The following is a 17,308-nucleotide window of genomic DNA, read 5'->3' on the forward strand; positions in this document are numbered from 1 at the left end:
ATACATTTCTAGTATGCATCAGTGAAAAAAGATAAAAAAAAAAAAAATATATGAATAATAAAAAAAAATTATTTCAAGTTCCAGCAGAAATCAGGTGAGTGCCTGTCTATTTTCAGTGAGCAGCACAGCGCCACCTGCAGTTTGAAAAACCTGCAGGCTAAATTTTACACACAACTGTGTTTTAAAATTTTAAAAAAAGTCGAAAGACTCACTGGCTCATGGAAGAAGTGGAGAAAATAAAGAGCATGAGCAAGGAGCTGAAGACTAAGGTTAGTTAATCTCTATTTATCGCTTCATTAGCTAGCTGCTAGTGGCTAACAGTAGTTAGCGTACTTTTGGTTTCATCATTAAAACTTCCTGCACGGTTATTACAAACTTTTGTCGCCACAGTTTGGCACCAGATCATCATGTGATCGACTAGCAATAGTAGTTACACCATAAAAATTGAATTTATATGAGTTACACACACATAATGTGACAAAAACACGCTGGTCGAGCTAGCTTGAGTTAACATTGGAGAGCTACGTTAGCAGCATGTAAAGTTAATAAATCTGCCTGTAACACAAAATATAGTTTTGCTCGTTCAATGTAGTTTTGGTAGAATATCTGCCTGCAAAAGTATTTTTGTCAACATATATTATTTTTAATCAGATATGGGTGGAGTTACATATTAAGGTCTGCCCAACAATGGCTTTATTTTCCAAGCTTTTCATATAATCTAAGATGTAATTAAACTGTCAGTTTCTTAGTTTCCCACAATATTACCTGTACTTACCTCTCTGAACATCAGTCTCTGTCTATCAACCATCTATCTGGTGAATGTGACACTGTTTGTCTCCTGAATATATAAACCGGATGGATGTGGATATAGCAAACATTAAAATGATTCAATACAATAACATTTCTCAAATACAGTCATTCACCCGGGTTGACCTCTGTGGATTACATGCTGCCTCACCAAATAAATTGGAGCTGCTATTTCACTCCTTTACCTAATTAATGTGGAGTTAATTAAATCACTGTGTTAATGAAATTAGACTCAACTAAAATAACAGACAGTATAGGATTGTTTTAATCGGTGTGTTGCAGACTAGGTATGATATTTTCAGTGTCACAATTATTATTTGATAGAAACTAATCAACTCGGTGATTGTTATTGCCTCCATGTTGCACAGATTGTACTGCAGGGATGACACGCCCTCTACAGGTGATCAGGTGTAATAGCACGGACATTGAGAGAGAGAGAGAGAGAGAGAGAGAGAGAGAGAGAGAGAGAGAGAGACCTTGTGGCATCAACATGTGACAGCCGTGTTTTGGAGATGTGAGGTCGGTTTCATGAGGATTTATATGTGCAGATGCTGAGATTAAATTAGATTACCGAGTCGCACTGTATTAGCGCGTTGAAGTGCAGTGCTTTTGTTGACACTGCACCTCGCACAGTGGGCTATGTAAAGTTAGAAAACAACATTGGCTCTTCGATATGACATTAACATCCCATGGCTAAAAGGCTTGCTGTCAGAAGTGGGATTCGAACCCACGCCTCCAGGGGAGACTACGACCTGAACGTAGCGCCTTAGACCGCTTGGCCATCCTGACTGATGTCACCGAGTTTTTATGGCTTTTTGTTGGCTGATACGCTAATATCAACGCAAATATTTAATAATTAAGAGCTTGGTGTGAAGTTTTAAAAGCATAACAACAATGCGACCGCGGTAGAGTAGTAAGAACAGGCGCAACTTTGCTATACTGAATGGGTTTGCCTAAAAAAAAATGTTATTTTGAGGTCAAGTTAATGTTTAAATGAAAGGAAGAACCATTTTACAGTTTCTCGTCAGACAAGTTGGGAAACAGCAGCTGTAAACAGATGCAATAAAGCCAGGTGGATTAGCTTTCTTGCCACACCTAGCTTAGCAAACTAAGGTTGGTCAACGGACGTTAGCATGCTATGCTAAAGGTACAGTGAACCTTAACGTTACTGTACTGCACTGTGCGGCTAGTTAGCAGAGGCTAGCGACACGTTCACTCCACACCGGGCCTGGATAACAGTAAGTTTACAGCGTCTACACCGACTAAAATGAACTGTCATATAATGTCATGGCTTAGCAAATACATAACGTTAAGAGTGTTAAGGTATTCGTGCTAGCATTAGCCACTGTAAGAGTCGAGGTGGTGTGAATGGGACTCCTGCTAGCTTCTCCATAAATGGGACAATGCTTGCGAAATGTGGCTAGAGTTTGGTATATGTTTCAAAACTGTGATAAATGAAGAGGTTAGGGAAATGTGCTTCAATGACAGGCCTGTTACTGTTTGAATAGGCCTCCAGCGCTGTTGTCAAACTAATGTCCAGCCTGTATGGGAAAGTTAACCAGTTGGGTAACTTAGCTATCTTCAATGGGCTCGACTTTACTCTGGCCCACGTGTTTTTAACCGGTGTAACTCCAGATCTAAAATGTTAAAACTGCGACAAAAGGTGAAGACCAGGTTGAATCATTTTTAATGTTGCGTTGCATGGCCCACTTGCACCCCCTGTGTGGTTCATTTCACTGATAACTAACTCTGCCTTTGATACTGAGGAAGTGGCCACAGTATTTTTGCTGAGTGCACCACTTATCAGTCTCATTTTGCACATTTTCAGTGTCTGATGTAAAATTGGGGTTTGGAGCTTGGCAGCAGGAAGGACCAACTTTTCTTTTTCTAATGGTTGCTGCTTATTCTAAATGTTTTGAGTAGGACAAAAACACTGAACAGCTTGCTTGTCCTCTGGTACTGGCCTTTTAGTAAAGTGTGACTTGTCCCTCTGTCTGTCATCTGTTCCCTCTCCCTGTCTCTTCTCAGGTGGATTAAGTGCCAAATGGCCTCTTTAGCACCACACAATTTCTCCTGGGTCGAGCCAGGCAAGCTGGCTGGGCTGGCGCTTCCCAGAATGCCGTCTGACTATCGGTATCTGCTGGACAATGGCATCAAACATCTGGTTTGCCTGTGTGAGAGGAAACCACCTAACCATGACACATGCCCAGACCTACAGCTGCACCACATCAAGATCGATGACTTCACTCCTCCAACACCAAATCAGATTGATAGATTCTTATCCATAGTGGATGAAGCCAACGCCAAAGGAGAGGTAAAAGTTTCAGCACCCTCTAGGGTATAATTTAGTGAAGAGTATAATGTGCACTGGCTGACAGAGCCCTGATATTACTGCTAAGCACGGCTCCAGTTCACTCAAATGGCCACAAAATACCACAGTGGTCCTGTTTGTTTTGGCTGATCCAGTGAGCCAGAGGTCCAACTGGCTAAGTGCAAATTAATCTTTCACAACACTGCAGCTTCTCCAAGGTGCAAAAGTCAGAAGAAACCAAAGGAAGAAACGGCTTGAATATTTGGCTCTCTGTGTTACAGGATTACATGCTATGCGAGCGCATTTGTAACCCTGACAAAGGACATTTCTGTAAGCCAAAACACATTTGGTAAAGCTTAGGAAATTGTTCTCCAGGGTAGCTGAGTTGTTTTTCATTAGTCTTTTGTGTATAACAGAGCTCAAAAAATAACAGGCAGATATTGGTCCCATGACTGCCTATGGCTACACAATTAATCAAAATTAGATAGAAATCTCAATATGGATACCGGTAAGTGCAATATCCAGATTGCAGAAGCTGCAGTTTTTTTGATAAATGTTACATGAGACCGCATAAATGAAGTATTGTGGAGCTGCAGAGATGCACTGGCTTACAAATCATATTCTCCAGATAAAAAAACAAAACAAAAACATAATGGTTTGGTGTACATCCCAGAAAGAAAATCACATGATCACTCCCACTAAAGCTGTAAATATTATCACATTTTTTAAAATTTATTTATTTATTTTTTTACCATATTACCCTATAAAAGCCGTTTGTATAATTATGTGTTCACTGTGTTGTTCTCCAGGGTGTAGGAGTTCACTGCATGCACGGCCACGGCAGAACAGGGACCATGCTGGCCTGCTATCTGGTGAAGACGAGGAAGATTTCAGGTGTGGACGCCATCAATGAGATCCGGAGAATACGTCGCGGCTCGATTGAAACTCATGAACAAGAGAAAGCAGTGGTGCAGTTTTATCAGCGCACCAAATAACAACTTAATTTTACAGCGGACAAAACAGATGTGCATTTCTTAATAGTGGTGGTGACAATTACAGCTTTATACAATTTATTTTTAACAAGCAATTAGGGGAGCAATATTTTAGGTGCCTCAACAATACTATTCAAAAAGGAATTAACAAGTTTTTAAACAATAGATGAAAGAAAAAAATGCACAACAGATCTGAACTAAAAATTGTCACGCTCTTGGGAACTTTAAAGAATTTCACAGTGATGGGTACATAAACTAGTATACTATTTTTTCTACATGATATAGTGTCATTTTGCTATCATTTCATACAAAATGTCATTTTTTTCCTTTATATGGAGATGGTCCTCATGTTTTTGGGCTTCTGCTTTCATGGCTGCAGCTTTCATGTCAGGGAAAACAGACGCTGGCGCTCCTTGAATGTGAGGGTTTCAGGAGCTGCTGCTCTCTTGATTTTCCTCTGCTGGTTTCTGTAAAGAAAATATTGGGAATAAGAGAAACACTTGAATGTTATTATTGGAAGAATTTCTGTGGACATAAATCCTAGCTTGTGGTATTGGAAACAAAATATATTTATTATTCATAGATTTATTTTTTTTTTCTCAGGGATTTCTTTCCAGCACTTTTAGTGTGTTTCATCACAAGAGATTAATAAAATGCACTGTAATCAATGTCTCTCCCAAAACTGGAATAAGCTACTGCAGTTGTGATGATACACTGACATTCATGTAAAGTGATCTTGAGAAGAAATGCTGTGTTAATGTCACAGTCGCATCTGAATTTGATTGAATTTGATAACATGTTTAAACACAGCCAAAAAAAAAAAGGTTTGAACTCACTCTTTTGATGCCATGTTATGAACATCTTGAGCCAGTCCACTCGATCTTTGATCTGTCAAAAACATGGAAACGTTTTAATTGAAAACAAAAGGATGTCTGATGAACACATCTTGCTCTGTGGATCAGCGAAATGCCTATCTAGTAAAGTTGCATTATTCATTTATCAATACACAGTACTTTTTGCTGCAATCCATTGTGCCATAATTGTAAACAGTAATAAATTTTCTGGTTGTTTTACCTGTGGTTGTCTTCACCTCGTCTTCCTGTCGGGAAAGATGAGATTTCGTCTGCTTTTCCAACCCTTTGGATTCATTGTCTTCTTTTCCACCAGAGTTCCTCTTGCTCTGTAGGTGGAACAGCCGAAGAATTAAAGAACTGATCAAAATGTGAATCATTGTCACTCACTTGCTTCACCGTATAGCTTTATGACTATATGGATCATAAAGCCCGCTTTTATAAGACATTATAAATTGTGCATAACTCTAATCATGTTTTCAGTGTCTTACGGCACTCGATGCACTCATAGAGGATTATACGTGTCCCTGTTTGTAATATATTGCAAAATAAAGCTGCAGCTAGGTTGGGAGATTCCTCAATGCAGACAAAAATGCAGTAAGAGCAAATACCCAATTTCACTGACATCAAGCAGAAATGCATGATTAGCTGGTCATAAAGCTCTACAACTCACTGTAGTCATGGGGTCAGTGTCACAGAGGGATTGCTGAATGCATTAAATGTTACTTTAAAAGTCCATTCATAAGACTAATGATGGGTGTAGGAGGTGAGATGAAAAAAAAAAAAAACTGCCCTTGCTCAGAATTCTTTCTTTTCAATGTACCTTACATAGTTCAAGACAAAAAAAAAAAAAAAAAAAAAAAAAAACTGAACAAGGTTTTTGCCCATGCTCTGTAAAGGTTGTGCAGTATAGCAACATAAAACCTTTATTATTTATCAAAATCTGTATTAAATGTTTACTGTGATTCTGCATTGCACTAAAAAAAATGCAAGAACTGTTGAAAAAAGAGAAGAAAAAAAAAAAAACGTAGGCTGTGATGTGCTGAACTGAAGATGCAGAATCCCAGTTTTCTGTTTCCATACAAAATAATTACACCCCTTGTTCTTACGTAATAAACATGAAATTATAATCTCCAGCAAATTCATCCCTCACAGAAAGTGTTAACCCCACAATATTTTATGTTGTGGTTCACCTGTGCCCTCTTGTCCAGCTGGTGTATTGTCGTCATCATGTCCATATCTTCCTCCTCCTCATCGTCTCCGTTCTGCTGGAGTTCCTGTAGTCTCTTCTGAAACTGCCACTCCAGGCTGAGCTTGCGGAGTCGGTCGTTCTCCACCGCTGTTCGGCTGGCTTTGGCCTGCAGCTCCTGCACTTCCCGCTCCAGAAGCTCCACCACTTGAAGCCTCTGCTGCTCCTCCAGCTTCTCCCGCGCTTCCCTCCTCCATGGATCCACCAGCGGTCCTTTGCCCTCGGCGGCCTCTTTACTCATAGTGAAATACTGAGGGTCTTTTTGTCTCACGGGACCGGTAGCACCTGGTTTCTGCTGAGCGGGAAGTTTCTCAAAGGAGACGTGCTTTGTCGGGGTGATGCTCACTTGGGGCTTTGCTGTTTGTTCCCTGTGTATGATTGGTTTTTGCTGCTGAGGTGAAAGGCAAGGTTGTGGCAGCTTTTTAGTTGCAGAAGTTGGACAGGCGTAAATGTGACAATCTTGGATTTGAGAAGTCTCTTTTTGCCTTCCTTGAGCCACATTTACCTTGAGGTTTTGGCTCAGCTTCACCGCCAGCAAAGTCGAACTGGGCTGGAAGGTGGTGAGCAGAGGATTAGACTGTGTGTCCACGGCTCTGACTACAGGGATGTCTATGCGTATTGGCTGGACTGAAGGCGTTTGATTTTGTGAGAGGAGAGGGGTTCTCCACAAGCCAGCGCCACTTTTGCGCCCGCTCTGCTGGTGTTTTGTGGGAGTGCTGTCATCGGAAAGGATGTCATGAGAGGAAACGCTCGGGCGCATGAGGAAGGAGGAGTAGAGGCTCATGTTTTGCCTGGGACTGTGATGCTGCTGCTCCCATACGTGTGGCTTGTCCAGCAGAGGGCCTCCACCGTCCACACACAGGTTTTCCTGTGAGACGGCTTGACGCTAGAGGGAGAAATGGTGAATTTATTATAACCTAGAACAATTATTGTTTTATTAACCCCAGTGTAACAGTATTTTTTATCTATCTCAAATGAAGAAGATACTGTCCTCTGTTTATTGCTCAATAAAATATACATATGGATAAACTGTGGCCCCCAGTCAGTGGTAATCATCAGACAAACAGTATAAAGCAGTATAACTATTCCCAGAAAAGTATTAATTTATCTTCCACTTTTATTGCAGCCATTATTATGCATTCTATTCATTTGTTATCTTGTTATGTCATCCCCCAAACTCTTAACTGTTTCCCATAAGTGAAAATGAGGGTAAAGTGAGTTTAGGTGGGTTTATGCCTGCATGTGGGCGAATTGTGTACATTTTCTTCCAAGCAAGAGTTAAGAAGTAGTTAATAAATCTCAGAATTATTCAGTAGGACATTTCGGTTTCTTGCTTATAGTCTTTTTGCAGGTGCAGATGTCACATTTATCCAAGAGTGGACATTTCATTTTGAAATAAAATTCACTCAGTTACTATACAGAGAAAAACCAAAGCTCAGTCCAAACTGTTGGTTGTACTCATTGATACGTACCATAAAGGTCCTCTTGCAGGAGCTCTGTCCATCTAAAGGCTTCAGGGACACTTTGAACGTCTGCTGTGGCTGACTAAATTCGGATATCGCCTTGTCCTGGGATCTAGGGGTTGGTAGTGTCAAGTATTCCCTTTGATACGTCTGGATGTAAAAGTAGAATAGCATTGCTCCTTTTGTGACACTTTGTCCAACACTATTTCATTCCACTTTTGGTGTTTAACTCATCAGCTTCTTGTGACTTACAAAGATTGCACGTACTATAAAACACTTTAATTCCTAGATTGCAAACAGTATTAAAAACATAGGAATGAGATGAGTAGAAAAATCTCACATCTGTGCTGAGGTTGATGGTGGAAACAGCAGAGATTCGGCTTCCTCTTATAGCCGGGTCGACGGGTTCTTCTCCATCCTCAGGGACAGAGTCTGCTGAAGGAAGGAGCAGAGAAAAATACTGGAGCTGTTCTTGTATGACTTACCCTCAAGCACTCAACATATTTCATGTTAGGACATTTATGGGCCCAGCGGCAAGAAGTGATCGAAATAGAAGTGCTCCTACTTGTCATATTTGGGTTGGACCGATAAAGCTGTCTGTTCCTCTGCATTATCTGGTCTTTCTTTTTTTTGCTGGCTCCATGCTGGGTCTCTGCGGGACTGTTAGCCACACTGTTGTACAGCGTGAGGCCGTGGCTGATATTACCTTATTAAAGAAAGGATTTGAATGACATAATGGAGAGTATAATGCAGAAAAAAAACAATGCTTGATTCTTCGTCTGTTCCTACCTGCGTTTCTCACTGGGGTTGGTTCACCAAGCAGGGCCTCCAAACCGTGGAAGCTCGCTGCGTGCTTTGCCACCTGCAGAGTCACAACGGGGCTGGTTTGCATCATGATGACTGCTGCCCTGCATCAAGACAGCATTAGCATGGGTGAGTGCTGGACTAATCACCCATTTCATCCTTTCATTGTAGTCATAGAAACACAAACTTGTCATCACATATATACTTTAATTTGACTTCATCTTTGCATTGCCTTATCAAGCATAATAGATGTCACATAAGATAAGAAGCACGTCAATTTTTTCATGCATGATACATTTTTGGTTTCTTTTTGCACTTTGACAGAGCTAGGCTAATGACTCCCATAGACTTTGAGTCTTTATGCTAAGGTAATACGAAATGCTACTCATAGGAACCAAACCTCTGGACGCACAGAGGTGAAAATGGTATTGAGCATCTTGTCTAAGTCTGAGTAAGTTGGAAAAAGGGTATTTTGCCCAAAATGTTGGGGTATTCCTTTAAAGTTGGTCTATTATCAAGCTACCTCTCTTGACTGAGGCCGACCAGGCTTTGACCATCCACGCTCAGCAACTGGTCACCAGCAGCCAGCCCGCCATTCTGCATACAGAACACATCAGAAATGTTATCCAGGATTTTGAGCTTTCCTCAGGTCATTTCAGTGAAAAATACTCTATATTTTTCATATCTCAAGGTGAGTTGAATTAAAAAGTGCCGGCGCTCACCATATCTGCCGGTCCTCCCCTGACAATAGATTTGATGTAAATGCCAAGGTTACCTTGCCCTGCTCCCTGTGGCAAATTATGAGGGGAAAGACAAATTAGCTGAGACATTTAGCATATTGGTTTTGGTGTTTGAATAGTTCCAGCTAATGAAGGCATCAGAGCAGGAAAAACATCTTGTCAGAGCTGAGGCAGTAATCCACTTCACCTTGGCAGCCACAATGCTGACTCCCATTCCACTGTTCAAAGGTTTATTCAACGTGATCGTCACAATTTCTGGCTTTCTGAATGCCACCTAATGTAGAGAGAGACAGTATGTTGCTGTCGCTATTCATGGCTGTTTCATGTTGAATATAGGCTCTGCAGTTTCACGTTGTAATACATTTGTTTGTGTGTTTGTTTACCTCACGTGAGCTCTCTGCAGAAGAAGTTGCATCACCGAAGAACACAGTCCAGTGGCCTTTGACGTTGGGCTGGGATATTAAAGAGCAGATACCTGGAGGAGCAGGACGTTATACAAAACAAATGGAGCATGAAAGTATGAATAGTTACTGTAAGTGGGCCTTTGATTTGACTTGTTTATACACTGCTGCAAACAGTTTGTGGAAATAATTGCATCGTGAGATATAGCAGTAATATTTAAAGAAATATCAGTATGAGCAAATTTTCAGATTTACTCATGTGCCTTACATCACTTTATACTGCTATATACACTATAAACTCAAACCATAATGACTTAACTACATCAGCTTAAAAACAGCTAGAATGGTGGTTTCACATCTACATCCCTGAATTAGGATTCATAAAATTCTGAGTCATTGAAAATATTACTGTATATTCTGAATACTATGAAGCACCTTTGTAGCAAATTGGCTCCAAGAATTCCCTTAAGCCTGGAGGAATTCCCCTCACTGAGTCGCAGGAGTATCCTCCCTCAGGCAGCAGGAAGGGCAGATGGAGGTCGAGGCTCTCCTCCAGCTGGACGTCCTGTCCTTCACTGCGGAGCAGGTGATCTGCCGAGGCCTCTGCAGCCGTCACCACGGCGTCGATCAAGTCCTGACGGGTAGATGACAAGTGGATCATTTTAATATCCAGACTGGCATGTCTGCCTTTAGGGAAGGGACATCCACTCTGCTTGTGGTGACCTTGAGCAAATTTCCCCTCATCGAACAATGTAGTGTAACATTATAATGATGATTATCACTATCAGCATTAGTATTGGTGTAATTATGAGTATACATATTATTAGTATTAATATTAATATTAATATTAGTAGTATTATTATTAGTAACATTAGTAGTATTAATATTAGTATTAGTGCTAGTATCAGTAATGTATTGATAGTACTATTTATAACACTTCTAGTAGTATTAGCAGTAGCACTGCTAATTGCAGTAATGATATTGCTAGTAGTGGTAGCAGTAGTAATAGTTACAGTAACAGTAATAATAGCAATTGTAGTAATTACAGTGGTAGCAATAGTAGTAATAGGACTGATGCAATAGTAGTAGCAGTTGTAGTAGTAGTAGCAGTAATATCAGTAGTAATAGTAGTTGTAGTGACAGCAATAGTAATTCTAATAGTAGTAGTAATAGTAATAGCTGTAACAGTAGTAATAGTGTCCGTAGTAGTATTTGTAGTAATAGTAGTAGAGGTAATGTAGTAGTGGTGGTGGCAGTATTAAATGTACTAGTATTAGCAGGAATAGTGGCTGTAATAGTAGTAGTAGTAGTAATTGTAATAGTAGTATCAGTAATAGCAGTTACAATAGAAATAGTAATAGTAAGAATAGTTGTAGTAATCGTAGCAGTAAAGGTAATGTAGTGGTAGTAGTCAAAGCATTGGTAGTAGCAGGAATAGCACTGGTGACAACAGTGTAATAGTGGCTGCAATAGTAGTGGAAGAGGCAGTGGATATAAGAAATAGCAGAGGCATTACTACTATTAAAAGTAGTAACCTTTATTTCCACAGTTTTTTCCACTTCAGCTCCAAACAGAGAGACAGCAGGAGCAGAGGGGGAGCGAGGGCGAGGGTACTCACAGGGGGAATGGGAGGCTCATTGGTTGCACAGAGGTAGCCTGTTAGCAAAGTCTGCAGCTGCAGCGAGTTCAGCTTGAAACAGGTATTCTGGATGTCCTTCGCATCTTGCATGGAGTACTTATTCATCGTCAAGAGCGTCGTTGCCTAGAAACAGCCAGCCAGTGTGATTTTAAAGCCTTTCACCAACTTAAACTCTGTATGCTATGGCACTGTAAATAAAATCTGAGATGAAAACTGCCAGGCACAAAGATGCCCAGGAATGTGTTGTCTCACAAATTCACAGACAAAATGTAGAAATCTATAAAATGCCCTCTGGACATTTATGATTTGTGATTTGTGTTTTTGCACACCAGTATTAATACCACAGTATTTTTGTACTAAAGCTATTGATGGACCAGTATTTTGACATATGTTCAGCATTTCCCTTAAATTGTATTCTTTCAGTTGTGGAAGAGGCTCTGAAGGAGCATTAAAACCATCACAGTAGACTAAAATTCTCCACTAGAAGCAATATTAATGACTTTAGATGGTTTAGCAGCACTTTAAGGCTGGACCCATTTAAACTTGGTTAAATCGCTACTGCAGTGAACATCCCAAGGTTCACAAAAATAGCCAATATCACACTAAATTGCAAAGATAGCTAGATTTTTCCTGCTTGGTGTGTTACACTCATAATAGATATAGTTGCATTGAGGTAATGGAGCAAGCAGCTACAGAATAGGTGTGTGATATTATCGAACAGAATGGAACAAAAACCTATTCAGCTATTCAAGCAGTTCAACTAGAGAACTGGTTTAGGAGCTGACCTGGACGATGTGGCCCAGGTGGCAGTCAGCGGCCAGCTCCAGGCCCTGCCTCTCGGCCCAGGCCTCTATCGCACTGAGCCTCTGGCGGAGCGCTGCGCCCCAGTAATGCGAGCGCAGGCCCAGGGTGGCAGCCTCCGGAGCCATGAGCTGGTTGAAGAGCCAGGCGCTGATGAAGTGGAAGAGCTGCGAGAAGAGCTGGATGGTGAGGGCAGGGTTGACCCGACAGCGGCGTAACAGAGACATGGTGTTCATCAAGGTGTTCAGCACCATCTCTGAAACAGAAGACGCAGATAAAGGACACACACCTCTAACAAGTGAATCAAGTTGTGAACTGAATACAGCAATAAAAATGATAGTAAAAATCTATCTCTGCATATAAGTAAGTGTAGATTTACCAATGCCAGCAGGCAGGGCACCGTGTTGCTCTGGATCAATCAAAAACGTTGGTAAGTGCTTCCTGAGCTCCATGTGGAGACACTGTATCAGGCATCTAGGGGAATAAAATGCACATATATCATTGTGTGTTACATTAGCACCTCATTTATCACATAAGATATTGTATATTTTATCAGTCTACTCAGGTGATGTGCTGCAGGTTGTATTTCAAACTCTATACATTTTCTGTCAGCTATGAAGAGTATTGCGTATATCATGATATGTATTGTAAGGTGAGCTCCTATTAGTTTGTACATTATAATCAATATACCTCTTTCCATTCTTGAGGCCATCAGACAAGACCCATAAATCTATTGATTTTTTTTTCCCAACATATTTTCTGTTAAGTACTGAATCCAAATGCCTTGTCATGTGAATGTGTCGTATCGGCTGAGACCACTGAACCTCCACAGTGCATGAATGTTGTCTTACTTGTAGGCGGTGTGCACCAGGTGGGACAGAGCCACCTGAGCTCGCTGGGTGAGCGGGCTCAGGTCCTTGTCATGCTTGATGAAATTTAAAAGCTCAGAGGAGTTGGCCATCCAGAAGGCGAGAGCACCAGCGATGGCCTGCTGCTTCTGAAGGACACCCAGAGACACACACATACACACACACACAATGCGGCAGAGTAATATAAGATCACTGTATGTGCAACTAGATGTGCATTTGAAGTGTTAGAATTTCTAAAAAAGGCATCCAAGTTCATCACAGAGGATAAAAGGCAAAGGTGTCATTTTGCAGCTCCTTGACTTAAATTACAAGATGTCCTTTAAAAAGAGATAGTTTGTCTTAAGTTTTTGTCAGGAGTCATTTTGTGACAGAGGGTGACACTTGTTCAAAGGATGCTCATCTCAGTTTAGAGCCAAACCTTTCTGTAACCTTCACTGTATGATTTATATTTATATTTAGTCGCTGCTGCTCAGTCTGCACCCGTGTAACAAAGTGAGAGGTATCATGGACTTGCCTGAATGACCTTCTCTGTCATGTCCACCATTTTGTTTGAGATAGATGTGACTCTGTGTTCCTGTCCTGAGGGGAGGGAGCCTCGGCTGCAGTGGCGTTGGAGAGCGAAGCGCCCCGCTGCATAGAGGGTGTATGCAGGTGAGAGCTTGAAATGAACTGTGGAGCTGTTGGTGTAATTTATGACTGCAGACAAGAAGGCGTCCTGCGCTGAAATGTGAAAAACACCAACAGGGGGCAGGAGAAGATAATGAAAGGATGGCGGTTAGCTCACAACTCAACCAAATCAAGTTGTTAACAAGGAAAAAAAAAAAAACACTCTGGAGGAGTTTTTTTTTTTTTTTTAATACTCACAGTTATCACAGAATTTAATTCCAATTGGTAGCCCAGGTTGATCTGAGAAGTTAGACTGAAGGCTTCCTGCATGTATTTAACAGAAGAAGAAAGAAATGCTGCTTTGATTATGTACCAATAATGCATCTTACAGCCAACGTGATCTTGTTACGTAACATGGTGCTCATTCTTTATTGGTCCCCTCACAGCATCAAGATAAATATGCATATTTGTGTGGGGACACAGTGGTTTGAGTGCACAAGGTCATGGTTTTGCTCCCCACTGCACTCTTCATTATAATATCTATTTTCTCCCAATTTGCAAATTACTCACCCGGGTCAGACTGCCTGCGTTCTTGCTTTTTGTTTTCCGTGCACCGCTGGTCACGGCTTTGTGTATCGGGGTTAGAAACATGAATGTTGTTGTTGTTCAGCGGCTTTTCAGGTGACCTGGATATTTGTTTAAAAAGGGTAGGATGTTATTCTGTCTGTTCGGGCTGAGCGGCCTGAGAGAGAGAGAGTGAAATGAGGAGAGAGGGAAATATCTTACCCATCCTCAGCCTGAGTTTTCCTCTTCTCTTTCTTCTTTTCTTTCTTTGAGAGTGTCCTCTTGAAGTTTTGAATCACACCTCCTTTTTCCATCGGCCCACGACAGCTGTCCTTCATTGTACAAGAATACACAGACATGTTCAATTTGCTTTGCTTGTTCTGAACTGTCAAATAACACATCGCCGGATAATAAACCTCCAAGTGTAATTATTAAAGATTGATACACACCTCCATATTCTGCTTGTCACTCTTAAGGACAAAACGTCCCTCTCTGTTGTCTGAGTTCCAGTTTAATTGTACGACCAAAGGTTTCTCATTGAGATCCAGTCTACGTTCTTATGCCACAGATAAAAAAAAAAAGAAAAAGAAAAATGTTTATTTATAGGAAACCTGAATAAATTGAGCAAAACACCATAATCTGCAGTGCTAAAAGGGTGAAAATGTGTAAGGAACAGCTGTATGGAAGTGTTTGAAAAGTTGGAGTCAGCAGCATAAATTAGCAGTGGCTGTCCGGAGCACTTTGAAAAGAGGTCATGCATGTTCCTCTGAAGGATTTGTCATTTCAGACAGATCTGGGTGTCACCACAGCACACCTTGTGTCGCGTGACATGAATTGTATCATCAAAGAATCTCATTGCTTTTTACTCAGAGGCTCCAGAGTCAGGTTCTTACCCTCATTTGCATGAACCTCATAAAGGGAATAGCAAGTGGTCAGCATTTTCATATCAGGCCTGAATTTCTCTGAAAGCGTTTCAATAATGTCACGAGTTGAGGAGCTGCTGCAAACCCGCAGGCACTTGGTGGCGACGTTGCCGGCAGCGTGGTCCTCGAAGTAGAAGCGCATCACACCGTGAAACTGCAGGTTCTGTGACAGAAAAGAAATCAAACAACTTGTCATGTGTTAGTCTTTTCATGTTTACTATTTCTTTTTAACCAAACTTCATTTTGTATCTTTGTAAACTGCTGAGAAAGGCAGAATCAAATTAACTACTAACTTTTTTTTTTTAAACCCCAAGACATGTATTTCAAATGCACATAATACACTGTGTAAAAGAGACAGCCTCAGAGTTGCTCTAAGGTTTATTTTTTCCACTTTGATGGAGGTAGGCTAATGACTCCCATAGACCTCAAGTCTTTGTGCTAAGCTAACACTAAATGCTACCCATAGGAACTGAACCACTGGACGGACAGAGGTGAAAATGGTACTAAACATCTTGTCTCGGTCTTAATAAGTTGGAAAAAGAGAATTTTGCCCATAATCATAGAGTATTTCTTTAAGGAAACAGCACATATAATTAAATTGATCCCTCCTTATATGTCAGAATCCAACATGAAGTCACTCAGTAGAGCACAGACCTCTGTCAAGGTTACAGCTGGAAGTGTGATCTTGTTCCCTTGGGTTTCGTGATTATATGTAGATGTGTTTGTGCCTCTTTTTTTTGCTAAACTCCACCCACCGCCATGCCCCATGAGGCAGATTCATCCAAAAATGTAAACACGTCTTTGTTGGCCCATGACCAAGCCTCCTGCTGGGTTTCATGGAGTTGCATGTATGCACGTTAGACCCCGCCCACTTTTGACCATGCTGTTGTCACAGGACACGCCCCTCTTGGTCAGCAGGTCAGCGCTGCCTTGACCCACGACCAGCCTCCCCGCTGGGCTCTGTAATGATACTTGAATGCATTTGGAAACTATATGGCCATGTTTCATGGAATTTCCATTTGGGCGCTACAGAGGAAACACGCTATACTCCATTTGGCCGATCCTTTATCCTGGGCATGAAGTTTTGGTGTGGGACGGCCCAGTGGAAATTAACCCCCTGTGGCCTGGTTGTGTTTGTGCCATGCTCCACACACTGAGCAGTAGGGACGCACAGAGAAAAGAAACAAAGGAAACAAAGGAGAAAGATATGACACTATGGAGTAAGCATCAACCAATTTGCATAAACTGTCCCAGATGAACACACGAGTTCAGAATGAAGTAAAGGAATAATAGTAAAGTTTACATTTACATTATATTTAAAAAACGTATCAGTGATTATTTTAACACCATGTTTTCATTTCATCACATTGAATCAATGTTTGCCATTGTTTAAGTATGATATCTAAACAATTTAACACTTAACACAAAGGGAAATATCTTTTCATATCAGAGTCCACAGAGCAAAGTCACTTCACATGGAGGTTTGCAGTTTAATGAAAGTCAACTTGGGAGTCTAGAACATAAAAAGCTCCTGACCCTAAAAATCTCTATATTAGTCCACTATTTAACCATATTCTCCTGCTCATTATTAATGGCCTTCTGTCAAACCAGTTCCATTAATCTAACAGCAATGCATTTCCAATAACAAACACAACTGGAGCCTCTTGAACACTGAAAAATGATTTGTCTGTTCATCATAATGAATGCATTTTTGACCCTGACTCTATGAGCAAGACAGACCGGGCTTATTTTGCACTTCAAAAACATTGCTAATAACAGACATGCAGAATGAAGGTCAGTCTCTGCAAAAAGAGAAATTGTGTATCATGCAGTTGAAGTATGAAGACTGCAAAAAAAAAAAAAAAAAAAAAAAAAAAAAAAATCACATATTTAGTGTTGAGATCTTGTTTTTCTTAAATAAGTCAGTCGGGTGAGATAGTCCCACCTGTTTCCAGTGCAGTTTCACTTGTTTCAGGTCGTATAAATATGTTGAAATAAGGTGGAATGAGCCAGATCAGCCCACTAGGATCAAGAAAATGACACTTCATTCAAAGAAATTATGGAAATGTGTTGATTCGCACCGGAAACAAGAGGGATTGTCTCGTCTAACTTGAAGATTTATCAAGATCTGAAGACACTCACCTTATCCGGTTGGCTTATTTCAAACAGGTCCAGTCTGTTGTTGTTCCACTGTCTGATGACACTGGCTAATTTCTCTCGTTCTTGCTCTGGCATTTTTTTACACATTAATCGAAAAAACAATTCTACTTGACTGGTTTCTGCAGATC

At 40.8% G+C, this 17,308-nt stretch overlaps 2 protein-coding genes and 1 non-coding gene across 5 annotated transcripts; 1 reads left to right on the forward strand and 2 right to left on the reverse strand.

The window, feature by feature from the left end:
* Positions 1 to 1,260: 1,260 nt before the first annotated feature.
* dusp23b (dual specificity phosphatase 23b) lies at positions 1,261 to 5,010 on the forward strand. Of its 3 annotated transcripts, none has more exons than XM_030045043.1 (3): positions 1,261 to 1,326; positions 2,836 to 3,121; positions 3,928 to 5,010. In XM_030045043.1, the coding sequence occupies exons 2-3, from the start codon at positions 2,852 to 2,854 to the stop codon at positions 4,111 to 4,113; spliced, it is 456 nt and encodes a 151-aa protein (XP_029900903.1). In that variant the 5' UTR covers positions 1,261 to 1,326; positions 2,836 to 2,851; the 3' UTR covers positions 4,114 to 5,010. The 3 variants fall into 3 exon arrangements, with proteins under 3 accessions (XP_029900903.1, XP_029900902.1, XP_029900904.1); XM_030045042.1 differs by lacking the exon at positions 1,261 to 1,326 and adding an exon at positions 1,610 to 2,045; XM_030045044.1 differs by lacking the exon at positions 1,261 to 1,326 and adding an exon at positions 2,236 to 2,470.
* On the reverse strand, positions 1,514 to 1,596 carry trnal-cag (transfer RNA leucine (anticodon CAG)). Its single transcript has one exon. It is a non-coding gene; the product is annotated as a tRNA-Leu (tRNA).
* afdnb (afadin, adherens junction formation factor b) lies at positions 4,493 to 17,255 on the reverse strand. Its single transcript, XM_030044865.1, has 24 exons — positions 17,163 to 17,255; positions 14,991 to 15,183; positions 14,547 to 14,653; positions 14,320 to 14,429; positions 14,104 to 14,219; positions 13,792 to 13,857; positions 13,442 to 13,647; positions 12,910 to 13,055; positions 12,438 to 12,532; positions 12,043 to 12,314; positions 11,237 to 11,380; positions 10,054 to 10,252; positions 9,601 to 9,692; positions 9,405 to 9,491; positions 9,200 to 9,265; positions 9,001 to 9,074; positions 8,436 to 8,581; positions 8,239 to 8,379; positions 8,014 to 8,108; positions 7,683 to 7,823; positions 6,155 to 7,096; positions 5,185 to 5,290; positions 4,947 to 4,998; positions 4,493 to 4,577 (listed from the first exon to the last, which is right to left on the reverse strand). Exons 1-24 carry the CDS (start codon positions 17,253 to 17,255, stop codon positions 4,493 to 4,495), a joined length of 3,774 nt encoding a protein of 1,257 aa, XP_029900725.1.
* Between the last annotated feature and the right edge of the window lie 53 nt (positions 17,256 to 17,308).

Source organism: Myripristis murdjan, chromosome 22 (genome assembly GCF_902150065.1).
Source record: "Myripristis murdjan chromosome 22, fMyrMur1.1, whole genome shotgun sequence".
Taxonomy (NCBI): domain Eukaryota; kingdom Metazoa; phylum Chordata; class Actinopteri; order Holocentriformes; family Holocentridae; genus Myripristis; species Myripristis murdjan.

What these genes read in the sequence shown, in the direction of transcription:
- afdnb (XM_030044865.1), bottom strand. Translation starts at nt 17,255, where the DNA reads ATGCCAGAGCAAGAACGAGAGAAATTAGCCAGTGTCATCAGACAGTGG. An exon ending in AAAACTCAGGCTGAGGATGG is followed by an intron (nt 14,220 to 14,319) that starts GTAAGATATTTC and finishes ACAAATATCCAG; the next exon opens with GTCACCTGAAAAGCCGCTGA. An exon ending in GTCCAACCCAAATATGACAA is followed by an intron (nt 8,109 to 8,238) that starts GTAGGAGCACTT and finishes TCCTTCCTTCAG; the next exon opens with CAGACTCTGTCCCTGAGGAT.
- dusp23b (XM_030045043.1), top strand. Translation starts at nt 2,852, where the DNA reads ATGGCCTCTTTAGCACCACACAATTTCTCCTGGGTCGAGCCAGGCAAG. An exon ending in AAGCCAACGCCAAAGGAGAG is followed by an intron (nt 3,122 to 3,927) that starts GTAAAAGTTTCA and finishes GTTGTTCTCCAG; the next exon opens with GGTGTAGGAGTTCACTGCAT.